This window comes from Antechinus flavipes, chromosome 4 (genome assembly GCF_016432865.1).
Source record: "Antechinus flavipes isolate AdamAnt ecotype Samford, QLD, Australia chromosome 4, AdamAnt_v2, whole genome shotgun sequence".
In the NCBI taxonomy this organism is placed as follows: domain Eukaryota; kingdom Metazoa; phylum Chordata; class Mammalia; order Dasyuromorphia; family Dasyuridae; genus Antechinus; species Antechinus flavipes.
In genome coordinates, this window is record NC_067401.1 from 133,898,904 (window position 1) to 133,911,042 (window position 12,139).

The window sequence follows — 12,139 nt, forward strand, 5'->3', positions numbered from 1 at the left end:
ACTCGGGAATTGTATCCCCTGTGGGATTTCCCTTAGGCCAGGAACCTTCCTTCTGTGAGGAAGGGCCTTTCCTGCGTTCACCTCCCCAGTCAGCTGGGAAGGGAGGCTGGGGAGGCCTCAGGAGGGTTTGAGGAGGGCTTCCCTTGGGGGAGTGTTTTTGAGCAAACAGTGTCTTCAGCTCTGCCCTCTTCCCCCTTTCTTCTACAGCTGACCGGTCCATGAACAGTTCTCTCTCAGCCTCTCAGCTGCACACAGTCAATATGAGGGACCCTCTGAACCGAGTCCTTGGTAAGTGCTTTCCCTTCCTAAGCCTGACCAAGTGGGCCCCAGAGGAGTTCCCTTCTTCCACCTTCCCTTGCCTGATGGTAGGGACCCTCTGCTAGTCTTCCCCTGAATCCCTCCATGTCCTCCTGTTTCTTTTGCCTTCTCTTCTGTCCCCTCCCTTCTTGTCATTCTCCCTGAGCCCCCTTCCTCCTTTCCTCTTGCTCTCTCCCTGCCTCTCTGCCCTCCCTCTTCTCCAAGTGCAGATTGCCCCTCATCCCTCTTGTGCCTCTTGTCTCTGTCCCTGTCCAGCAAACCTGTTCCTGCTGATCTCCTCCATCCTGGGGGCCAGGACGGCGGGGCCTCACACCCAGTTTGTGCAGTGGTTCATGGAGGAGTGTGTGGATTGTCTGGAGCAGGGCAGCCGAGGCAGCATCCTGCAGTTCATGCCTTTCACCACGGTAAGCTGGGGGGCTGAAGTGAAGGATGGGAGGTGGGGGGGCCTTAGGCTTCCTCTTAGGGCACTGTCCTCTCTCTCACATGTCCCACTGAGAGGAGAGTGAGCTGGTGGCTCTGTTCTGTACTGTTGGGGGTGAATTTGGGGAGGGGTGGGCATAGACCCCTAACACTCATAGGGAGGGGGGAGCGTTAATTTTTTCTTGTGGTGGCCCATTATTCCACTGCAGGAAAAGGGCAGTAATTACCTCTGTTTCTCTATGCAGGTATCAGAATTGGTCAAAGTGTCAGCCATGTCCAGCCCTAAGGTGGTTCTGGCCATCACAGATCTTAGTCTCCCTCTGGGACGACGGGTGGCTGCCAAAGCCATCGCTGCACTCTGAGAAAACATAGGTGGCAAAGTCCTTTATTATTATTATTATTATTATTATTTTGGATTAAATTTGAGGAATGGAAGAAATTGAGGAACAGAGAGAGCCACAGGAGAGACTGAGCAACTGAGAGATCAAGCAATTCTCTATTGTGATGACTGATTATTTATCAGGAGAAGGCCAGTGTCTCTTCTCTCATCTATCTGTTCTCTGTGCATCTTTTTCTATCCCTGATTTGCTTTCCATTCCTCTCCTTAACAAAAAATTGCATTTCTACTTCTAATGGCTGCCTTGGGCATTGGTGTTTCAGTAAGCCTCCATTACCAGATGAATAAAGTCCCGTTCCTCAGGGATGGACTGTGGCAGCTGCTCCTCTGAATCAATCATCCTTGTGCCACTGCTCCTGTTTCTCCTTGATCAGCTTTTGCTTTGAATCATCCAGGACCACTGTAGAAGGATAAGAACAATCCCTTCCATCTGTACTGCGCTCTCACCTCCAGTCACAGAACAGAATCAAGAGTCCTGGGTTTGAATCTTGATACAAACACTTGCTAGCTGGGGACGGAGGACCTGAATGCCTTCCATCCTTGCCTCTGCCTCTTGGAATCTCTGGCTTCTTTCAGAACTCAACTCAGGTGCCAACTTCTTCACAAGGCCTTTCCTGATCCACCTTGCCCCCCAGTTTGTTATTCCTCACTTTTGAAATTATTTTGTATTTATTTATGTATATATTGTATTTCTGTCCCCCTCCATAACTAGTAGAATACAAGTCCCTTGAGGACTGGGGCTTTTTTTGTTTTTATGTTCCAGTGCTTGGCACAGCATCTTACAGTTTTTCAGAGCAGACCGTAGGGAACTGCTGGTGAGGACATTCAAGGCTGGATGGCACAATGTCAGGGAGACCTGTCTGCAAATCCTGCTTCAGACATTTCCTGTCACCCTCACTCAGCCTCAGTTTCCTCATCTGTAAATAACACACCACTTCACAAGGTAGTTGTGGGGATGAATGTAAAGAACTTTTCCAGTCTTAAAGCATTATAGAAATCCCAATTATTCAACTCTCTTCTTAGGAAGATTGGCACCTGCTATGCCATCCTGTAGTCTTAGAGAGTCTTTATAAAGGGAACTGTTTAGGGCACTAAGAGATTAAATGACTAGCCCAGGGTCACAAAACTAGCCAAAGTGTCAAAGGCAAAACTTGAACTCAGGTCTTCCTGAATGAAGCTGGCTTTTCATCTGCTTCACCATGTTTCCTATTAGACATGGTGGGTTCTTAATCATTTTTTGTGGAATCATATTGTATGACCATGGGGGAAGTCATGTAACTTCTCTGGACTTCAGTTTCTTTAACTGTAAAATGGGGAAAATAAATACACATGATGCCTACCTCACAGGATTGTAATTGACAAGGTCCTTTATAAAAAATGTTTTCTAGTACATCCAAGTTATTCTGTTCCCTGACCAATCTCTCTTGTTATCCTCTCAGTATACTATATTATACTGTGATGTGGATTTTCCCAGTGTGGGTTTAATTAGATGGCTGCCAAGGTCCTTTTAGATCTCTAGATTCTATGATATTTTCCCATATTCCAGAATGGAAAGCCGAGACCTAGAAGGAATAACTCATTTCTTTAGTGACTTTTGTTACTGTTTTATTGAGTTCTATAAAGTATTGCTCTGACAGTTTGATTTATATTGCATTCAAACTGTAATGTTAGAATTTTATCATTTATATTATATTGGCACAGTCTGATGTCAAGTATAAAATATTCTTTCAGCTATTTATTTGGAGCTAAAAAAGAGCTAAAAAAGGAAAATAATGGTTAATGATGAAAAAACAATAGTGCTTGAAGCTTCAAACTATTACAAAACAATTATCTTTAAGATTTGCGGTTTACTAAAAGAATAGAAAAAATAGGTCATTGTAATCTGGGAAAAATCAGTAACAATGGAACTCAACTCAGTGTTTGATAAATGAGAAACATTTAACTTAAGAAAGAACCCCCTTTGTTCAGCAGCTTTGTTAAAAGCTGCTGAGAAAAAGTGAGGAGTGGTTTGGCAAAAATATTAAGATCAGTGTTTTATGCCATATCCCATACTAAATTCAAGATGGATTCATGACATTTATGACAGGAAAGATCTTATCCTAGAAAAAGAAGTCATTTACTTTTTGCAAATACAGGTAGGTAATGTATTCCTAATAAAACATAAAATAAAGTCAATTTTCAAAAGATAAAGTAAGATAACCTATTACATGGCACTGAAGAATTTTTGTACAAACATTCTATCTAGAATAAGAATGAAAGAAGTTAAATAGGAAAACAATTTTTTGCATCAATTTTCTCATACAAGGTTTTCATTTCTAAGCTATGTTGTTTGTTTTTCCTTCTTAAAAAGGACCATGACATCAAGGAGATAATGCCATGATATGCAAGTGAACTGGATTTAAGTGAGGCAGAGATGGGCAAAGTTACCTACCTCACTTTCCCCTCCAAAGCCATCTGGGTCCAGTGGCCAGATATAAATTGGGATGACTAGAGATGGCCTTCCAAGATATATAAACAACATGTGTATGTTTAGTTATATGCCTAAGCCTCTTCCCAATAAATTGTTAGGCCCAATGAGGCATTGCTCTCTCTGAGATATGTCTCATAGCCTGTATGTTAAGGACATGCCTAAGTGTGAAGGAGCAGGATGATTCTCCAGAAGCCCCCACAGCTGTGAATCATAACACCCTTGAAGGAGTTGCAAAGCAGCCTTTACTAATGCAGATGTTGCTTGTGAATTGGGAATAAGATAAATTGGAGGGAAGAGGAGAGAGAAAGCAACTGCCTCTCAATTTCCTTATCATCCTTTCACATGAAGGGATCTGTTCCCTCAGGCAGAATTAAATCCCCAGCAGCCATTGGCTCCCGGAACAATAAATTACTAAGATTTGAACAAACAGTTCTCAATGAACTGGAAATGACTATAAAGGAATGCTCCAAGTCACTGAAAAGAAAAACAAAATTATTCTGATGGTTCACCTCATTCATCCTTCAAATTGGGGAAAAAGAATAGATAATGCAAAGGGTTTGTGGGAAGCTAGAGAAATAAGGTAATTGTTAGTGGAGTTGTCAATCACGATAACCATTTTGAAAAGCAATTTAGTATGCAAAGTTACCGAAATGTTCATGATCAGAGAGATTCCATAATAAGAAAACAAGTCTCTCACCTATACCAAAATATAGCAGCACTTATTGTGGTAGCAAAGAACTGGCAACATTGTGAATGCTTAACAATGGGGAATGGTAAAACAAGTTGCTGGTGATTTACTATGCTATAAAGAACTATAAATATAAAGAAGCATTGAAAGACTCAGAAGATCTGATGCAGAGAGAGCCAAGAAAAATAATCACTATAATAACTTATAGTGAAGAAGGAACAAGTTTGTAACAGCAGAATATTACAAAATTGTAAAGAAGAGAAATGAGATAGCTCCATTCTCCCTCTCAAAGTTTAGGAGATCTGTTTATGTAGTCCATCGCAGTTTTCTTTTCCAGACTATTACTCATTCTCTTTATTCACTTAATCTGCCTCTCAAACCATTATCTTCTTTATTGGAAACAATATATTTTCAGACATTTTTTTTTTCTATATAGATGAGCTTTATTTTTTTTTATATGGAGTGGCTTTCTGAAAGGGAGTGGATACTGAAAAATTTTGGTGATACAAAAAAGTTTTTTTTTTTTTAAGCCTTAGTTAAGGGGACAGAGGATTAGTACAAAGATTAAAGCTTTGATCACTTTTCAACTAGGCCATCCCTCAACCACACCCAATAGGAGCTGTTGAACACTGGCAGGCTCCCATTCTCTCTTTAGTGAGACCCAACTTTTGAGAGGGAAGGAGAAACGGAGCTGGGAGCTTGTTTCTCTTGACGTTATCCCTTCAAAATCTGTTAACTTTACACTTTGGAAAACAGGAGGCAACTGGGCCTTGTGCCTGGGGGGAACTTACCAGTTTGCCTTTTTTAAGGGAGAGGAAATGGTTTAGGAATATCCCTAAACCAATTTTTTTCTGAGAAGGTCACTTCAGTAAGTAACTTAGAAGCGGACACATTTCAAATCCCCCCAGCTCGAAATATGCTTCTGTTGCCTTTATGCTGCAGAAGTGTCTCAGGTTCAGTTCTCTCATCTGTAAAATTCAGAGCATCTACCTCACAGGGATGTCAGGCTCAAAGGACATGGCTTTTACAAATCAAAGTACTACGTAAATGTGAGATATATCTTGTGAGGAAGCATGGCATAGTGGATTTTGAACTGACTTTAGAATGAAAGTCTGAATGCTAGTCTCACCTCTTGAAACATACTGGCCATGTTATTGCACAAAACAACCTCACTGTGACCTAAACAACTCTTTTAAGACTGTTAGTTGCAGAGGAGGTGACACTAAGGGAGTTTGCTAAGGGAGTTTGCTCACCCAGGAGTTGAGTGTACCAGTGAAATCACAGGCCCAGGCCTTATGGGACAGACCATGGGATTGTTCCAAGGCTTGGCCCCCTGCTGTTCTCTGCCAGCTAAGCTTCTGGCCCAGACACCTTCCTCCATCCCACTTACCAGATCAGTTCTGCTCTGCCTGTCTCATCCTAGTCTATCCTGGCCTTTTGTACCCCTCCTCTGTCTCCTAACGCCCATCCTCAACCAGATGTCCTCAGCAAATATCTTCATTTACTCTCTTATAGCCATTCTCCCACTCTGAGCCCTTTTTAGGAGAGTGCTTCATCTTTCCCTCCCATCCTCCCATAGGGCACTTCCAGTCACCATCCCAAATGAGATAAGTGCAGCTACTTACTAACCTCAAAAAAGAGCTATATGTGCTACCTGTTTAAAATCTTTTTCTCAAGAACTATTTCAGTAAACCCTTTTCATGAACTACACAATAAGTGCTTATCAAAAACTTAAGGACCAGCACTGTGCTAGGCATTGGGTATTTAAAAAGTCAACATTGACTAAATGCTTACTGTGTGTTAGGCACTGCTATGGTCTGGGGATATTAAGAAAAGTAAAAAGACAACATATAGAAGGAAGTGAAGTTAAAAACAATGGGAAAAGCCTTCTTGGATCATTAGCTGAGACTTCAAGAAAGCTGAGGTAGAAGGGGAGAGGACAGAAGAAAGGGGATAAGGGACAACCAATGAAAATGCCCTGAATTGGGTTATAGGAGTGTGGGTGAAGGAACCATAAGGAATAAAGGGTCCCTAGATTGCAAAGTACATGGAAGGGAAGTTTAGAAAGAATGGAAAGATAGGAAGGGGACAGATTATTAAGTGCTCTCCCTTTTTCTCTCTGGTAAGTGACTTGCCCAGGATTACACAGCAAGATGTGGCTGAGATCGGATTTCTACTAGGGTCCTCAACTCCAGGGCTAGGGCTCTATTATCCATTTTGCCACCCTAGCTGCCCTTATGCAGGTCTTTTAAAGCCAAAGAGAGAATTTACATTTTAACCTGGCACCAACATGACCTTTTTCCCTATTCAATAAACTGCAAGCAGTGCCCTATTACCTGAGGTCATTTTCATTGGCTGTCCAGAATGCTCTCCCTTCTCACCATTATCTCAGTTTTCTTGGCTTCATTCAAGTTTTGAATGAAGCTCTTCCAAAACCTCCTTAATCTGAGTGGCTTCTCTGTGATACGATTCCAAATTTGTTCTGTATATATCTTGTTTATACATGGTGGTTTACATGTTATTCCTCCTCCACATTAGACTTTGAGCTGTTCCACCTTCCTTTATTGTCTCCATTGTTTAGCACTGTGCCTCACACTTAGTGGAAACTTAATAAATGCTTATTAAGTGATTTTGGTATTGGTTAAGTTGGCTCCCTTAGACTCTCTACCTCCCGGCTTCCCTGGGAATTGAGGAGAAGGAAATGGAGAGCAGGAGAAACAGGCACAGTTGATGAAATTATGAATAAGCTATTTCTATCAGAAATCTTTGTTTTTCAGAAAGGAAAGTGGTTATTGGGATCCTAGGAAAATGAAAAAACAACTATTCAGTAAGGTGTGAGGATGGAGATGAAGTGGGGAGAAGCAAAATTTTTACAGCTGAGGGAACAAGGGACTGGGAAAGGCAGATAGTTGGGATAATATTGAGCAATCCTCCTGGTAAGTACCATCTTCATCACACCCCTGGTGAGCACGACCTCGTGGAAACCACCAGGTATGCCTTCACACATCTAAGCTGCTAGAATTCATAGGTTCTTAATCTGGAATAATTGAACGATCAAAAAAATATATTTTAGTGTAATTGGTTTCCATTCTTATCTTTGGTAATTTATTTTGCGCATTTAAAAACATTGTTTTGTAAATTGTAAAAACAAGGTTTTGCAAAAGTGAATGCTAAAAACTATCTTTGCATGTATTTGGAAAAATAAAAAGCTATTAAAATGTAACTGGATAAAATTTTTAAAAAATTAAACAAAATAGGAAAAAAAACCTACATTATTCTTAGAAGAGGTTCATAGGCTCCACGGATTACCAGTGGGGTACGAAAAGCAAGAAAGATTCAGAAACTTCGTTCTGAAGTGTTATGAAAACCCTCGAAGACAGGAAGGGTTCTGAGGTGACCTAACGTTTTAAGAAAAGCGGAGTGGAGGCGGGGTCAAAATCCAATTGTTCTTTGGAAGCGCTGGTTTGTTACTAGCGCTTAAACAACAGTTCCCAGAAATCAAGCGAGGGTAGCCCAAACTCATCCTTCCGGTATTCCTATTGGTTCTCGATGGCCGTGTCCGACCAGTCAGATGTAAGCTTTTTGGCGGAAGTCAACATGGCGGTGCTTCTTTGACCGGAGAAGTCTCTTCCGGCATATGTGAGTCTGTTGTGGTTGGGCTTCTTCAGCGGAAGACACCTTGAGTAGGGCGAGGTTCTGGAGAACCTGGGGGACTCGGGTGGCAAGAACGTGTCGGGGGGAGTGGCTGGCTGACTGCCAGAACCGGCTTAAGCTCTTACGCCTAGTCTGCCTCGTTTGGGGGCTGGGCGAAAAGCGGGGAGAGCCCGTGGGGGACCCCACTCCCGAAATCAGGTTAGCCTTGTCCCGGGCCCTGAGAGGGCCTCCCTTTGCCCCCAAGCAGGCCATCCTCCAAGCGTGGATGAGGGGGATGCAACGATTATCAATGTGCCATCTTCGTGAAGCAATTCTTCCCCATCTGAGACATCCTCAGTCTGGCAGGTGTGGAGGTGAAAGGGAGGGGCAGGCCATGGTCGGACCATACCCCAACCCTTCCTTTCTGCCGTGCCTCAAAGTGTGCCCCAGCTCTCAGGGACGGGCTCTGGAGGCAGAGGGTGCCTCTGCGCACCCAGACTGAAGTGCCTTTGGAGCTGCTGGTGGTGGATATAGAAGGAGAGCGGTTACAAGGCTTCAGTCCCCATTTGGGGCTTTCTTGGCAAAGAGGTTGGATTGGAACTCAGGTCCTCCTAACTCCAGGACGGGCGCTCTATCCACTGTGCCATCTGGCTTCCCCGTTGGGCAGTGGGGAACAACGACAGTATCTAAATCCCCATTGAAAGGGCCAGTTTTAGGGGATTCAGAGGGAAATGCAGGCAAGTGACAGCTCTGGAACTAATGAGCCGAAGTCTTTATGAATTTAAAGCAAACAAGCAAGGAACATTTATTAAAAGCATCCTATTTTCTAAATATGTGCTGCCAACTAGGAATATAAATGCATGTAAAAAAACTAGCCCCTTTCGCCCCAAGTAGCTTATATTTTAGTGAGAGAAGACCGCACAGAAAAGAGTGAAGGTAGGGCAAAGGAAAGTACCCCTGGGCTTGGAGACAACAAAGTCTGGAGAGTTAGTAGCAGAGCTTGAAAGGCAATGCAGGCTGAGCCCCATTCCAAAATGGCACCAGGAAGACCCCTGATGGGAGAAGAGACAGTTTTCTTGGCTGTATTCTATGTGCAGTCGTGGTTTGTTTTTGTTTTTTTTGGTATATGAAGACACTAATGTTATTGTTGTTAAGTTTGGGATTAAATTACGAAATTTAAAGAGAAAAGTTTTTGTTCTTGATGAGCCCAGAGTTGTTGCACATAGCTTTCACCTGCTGGGACATTAAAATTTAGACAATTTCCATTGTATAAATAGAGTTACTGAAGATTAAAATACTTGTAATGGGATTCCATTTATACTAAAAATAGCCTTTCCAGATCTCCTTCAACTTTGTACTTTCTTAATCTGATTACTTGTATCTTTTAGTAACCCTTGAGAGGATTCTGAACGGAAGGAGTGAATGGTTATTTATTCACTTTATTTTTTTGATCAAAAAATTAAAAATGGTTATTTCCAAATTTTCTCTCTCCCACAAGGCCTCTTCCACCCATCAAACTATTTATTCACTATAAGGAAGTAAAAACTCTAGAATTTCCTATTTTGTTATCTAGTCTTTGCCAAATCTCTAGTGAGAATACACCATTCTATTGCATGTATTATAGTAAACTGAAGCACAATATACGATAGTAAATATATAGTTACATAGTAGATAATAAAATATGTAGTAAGATATAGTTTCCTAAACTCCACCACAAGCTAATATCCAGCAAAGACTAATACATTGTTGTTTGAGCATAGACTCCAACTATTTGGATGTCTTCTAACTCTTAATTTAGGATCTCAGAAATTTTTTGTATTAAGAATACTTTTTGGGGCAGCTGGGTGGTGAAGTGGATAGAGTACCAGCTTTGAAATTAGGAAGATCTAAGCTCAAATCTGGCCTCAGATACTTAACACTTTGTAGCTGTGTGACCCTAGGCAAGTCACTTAACCCCAATTGCCTCGGGGAAAAAAGAATACTTTTCTTAGGCCTTGTCTACAAAAGTTATTCTCCATCATTAAAGTTACATTTATTTCTCTACCCTATCTTAAGCCTATTAATCATAACACAGAATCAGTAAATTAGAATATTTTATTTTCTCCTATCCATCATCATCTGTATTTGATATATAAAGTGAAAGATGAGGCACAATAACATTATACTTCTCAGTGGATTACAAAATTATCCCTTATCCTTTTTTCCCTCTTCCCATAAATAGTAATTTATGTTCTAGGGATTTTGACTTGTATTGCCTTCTCCCACCATATAATAACATACTTAGAATTTTTAGGGCTATCACAAGTCATCTAATCCACTCTCCAAACACATTATACATCCTGGTTTCCAAGGATGTCAAGCCAAGAAACTACAATGTGTCTGGTAATGTGTTGATTGCTACTGGAGATACAAGAGGTATCTCTCTATGTATGTGTGTGTGTGTGTGTGTGTGTGTGTGTGTGTGTGTGTGTGTGTGTTAGTCTCTGTCCTCAAGGGCTTATACTCTATCTGGGAAAATAAGACTTACAGGTCAAATATCTATTAAGTGTTGGAGCTCAAGATTCAAGTTTCCATCTTTTTGATTCATAAATCCAGGGATCTTTCCATTATACTCCTCTTTCTCTCCCCCCACCCCCATATAATTAAGTGCTAAGTGAAATGCAATAGAATTTTAGAGAAGAACCAGAAAGCTTAATCTGAGGTGAAAGAATTTGGGAATAAAAGGATGAATAGGATTTGGGTAGTTGAAGATGAAAAGGAGTGGTATTCTGGAGAGAAGAGCAAATATAAAGGCACAAACACTGAGGGAGAGTGAGGAGAGCTGCTTGATTAGAAGACAAAGGTTCAAGGCCACCTGTGGGTTGGCTCCAGAGACATGAGTCCTTTGTAGGACATCCTGGCTGTACAGCTGCTACCAATTCTCATCCTGCCTCTGTTGTTTATGATGTAACACCTAGTCCTCAGATCCAGCAGTATCCATTCTCAAGATGCCAGACCACTAGAAAGGGTTTCTAGAAATTTCAGCCATTGTTATTCCTATCCTATTTGGAAAAAGCCAGAAAATGTATGCTACCCTCAGGTCCCTGGGTACATATCTCACTGTTCTCTGGGAGTACCTAATTTTGTTAATTGTTGCTTATAAAGTACACATTAAAGAAGCCACTATTTACTACCTCCTTCAGTCTTTCTCCAGCAGTCTCCTGGACAAACTATTGAGCAGTCATTGTTGAAGCTTGGGAAGACCTAGCCAGTAAAACCAACTGCCATTTCCAAGTTCAGGCAGAAGAGTTTGGAGCTCCTTTGAGAGCTCATTAGAAAAATGTTGTTCAGTTGTATCTGATTCTTTGTGACCCTGTGGACCATACTGTCCATGGGATTTTCTTGGCAAAGATACTGGAATGATTTGCCATTTCCTTTTCCAGTGGATTGGAAAGTACCTATCTTTTAACTTCTTTATCATAAGGAATGGCTTTTTGGGGTGAGAGGTTAGGTAGCGGAGTACAATTGAAAATGTATGTGATATAAAAACAAAAGGTATCAATAAAATCTTTGAGCTAAAAAAAATACTAAAGTGAAATATGAGCCCACTGAAAGGAAAACAGAGTTCCCTCAAAATGTCTGAAAAAGGCCTGAACTCTTCTATAATCTCTGCTTTTTACTCCCAAGCTTTATTTGTCTTCTTTTCAAGTAGATTAGAATGGATCCCCACAGTGCATTCTGTGGTCCTAGAGGTCACCATGAATCTGACAGGAGAGATCAGCCATTGGTTGAACAGCTGATGATGGATAGTGAAGAGGCTAGTATGTAGCAGGGGGCACAGTGTGTGCCTTCATCTCTGGGCAGTCCAGCCAGCTAGAAATCAGATCATTAAGCTGTGTTTATTGGGCACTGGGAAAAGAAGCCTTTGTACAGTTTCTGATAGGTTCCTGATCCCTTATTTTATGGAAGAGAGAGCTCAGTGGGTGAGGATCCGGTTCTAATATAATTTGAGATTGCTTCTTAATCTTTTAGTCCTTAGAATGGAGACTAGGGAAGGGCTCTTTCATTCTGGCATGACCTTAACTATTTGTAAGCACTCCCTCCCAAATTCTCAGGGCCTTTTTATCGCTTCAAGAAGGAATGAGCACAAGAGGGCTACCTTAAGTAACCCAAGTGATCTCCCCCTCACTGCTATTGGCAAGCTGTCCAGACTTCCAGATCCATCTTCTGCCTC

At 41.6% G+C, this 12,139-nt stretch overlaps 1 protein-coding gene across 4 annotated transcripts in view; it reads left to right on the plus strand.

Moving 5' to 3' along the window:
• The window catches only part of MED24 (mediator complex subunit 24), a 57,489-nt gene that overhangs the window by 27,488 nt on the left and 17,862 nt on the right, over positions 1-12,139 (plus strand). For 2 of the 4 annotated variants that reach the window (XM_051994580.1, XM_051994584.1), the window contains 3 exons: positions 208-288; positions 574-722; positions 984-2,479. The exons of 1 other annotated variant lie outside the window; for it this stretch is intronic. In XM_051994580.1, the coding sequence (XP_051850540.1) occupies positions 208-288; positions 574-722; positions 984-1,100 (347 nt within the window). In that variant the 3' untranslated portion in view covers positions 1,101-2,479. Of the gene's footprint in view, positions 1-207; positions 289-573; positions 723-983; positions 2,480-12,139 lie in introns of those variants that run through there. One more of the 4 variants, XM_051994582.1, reaches the window with a different exon arrangement.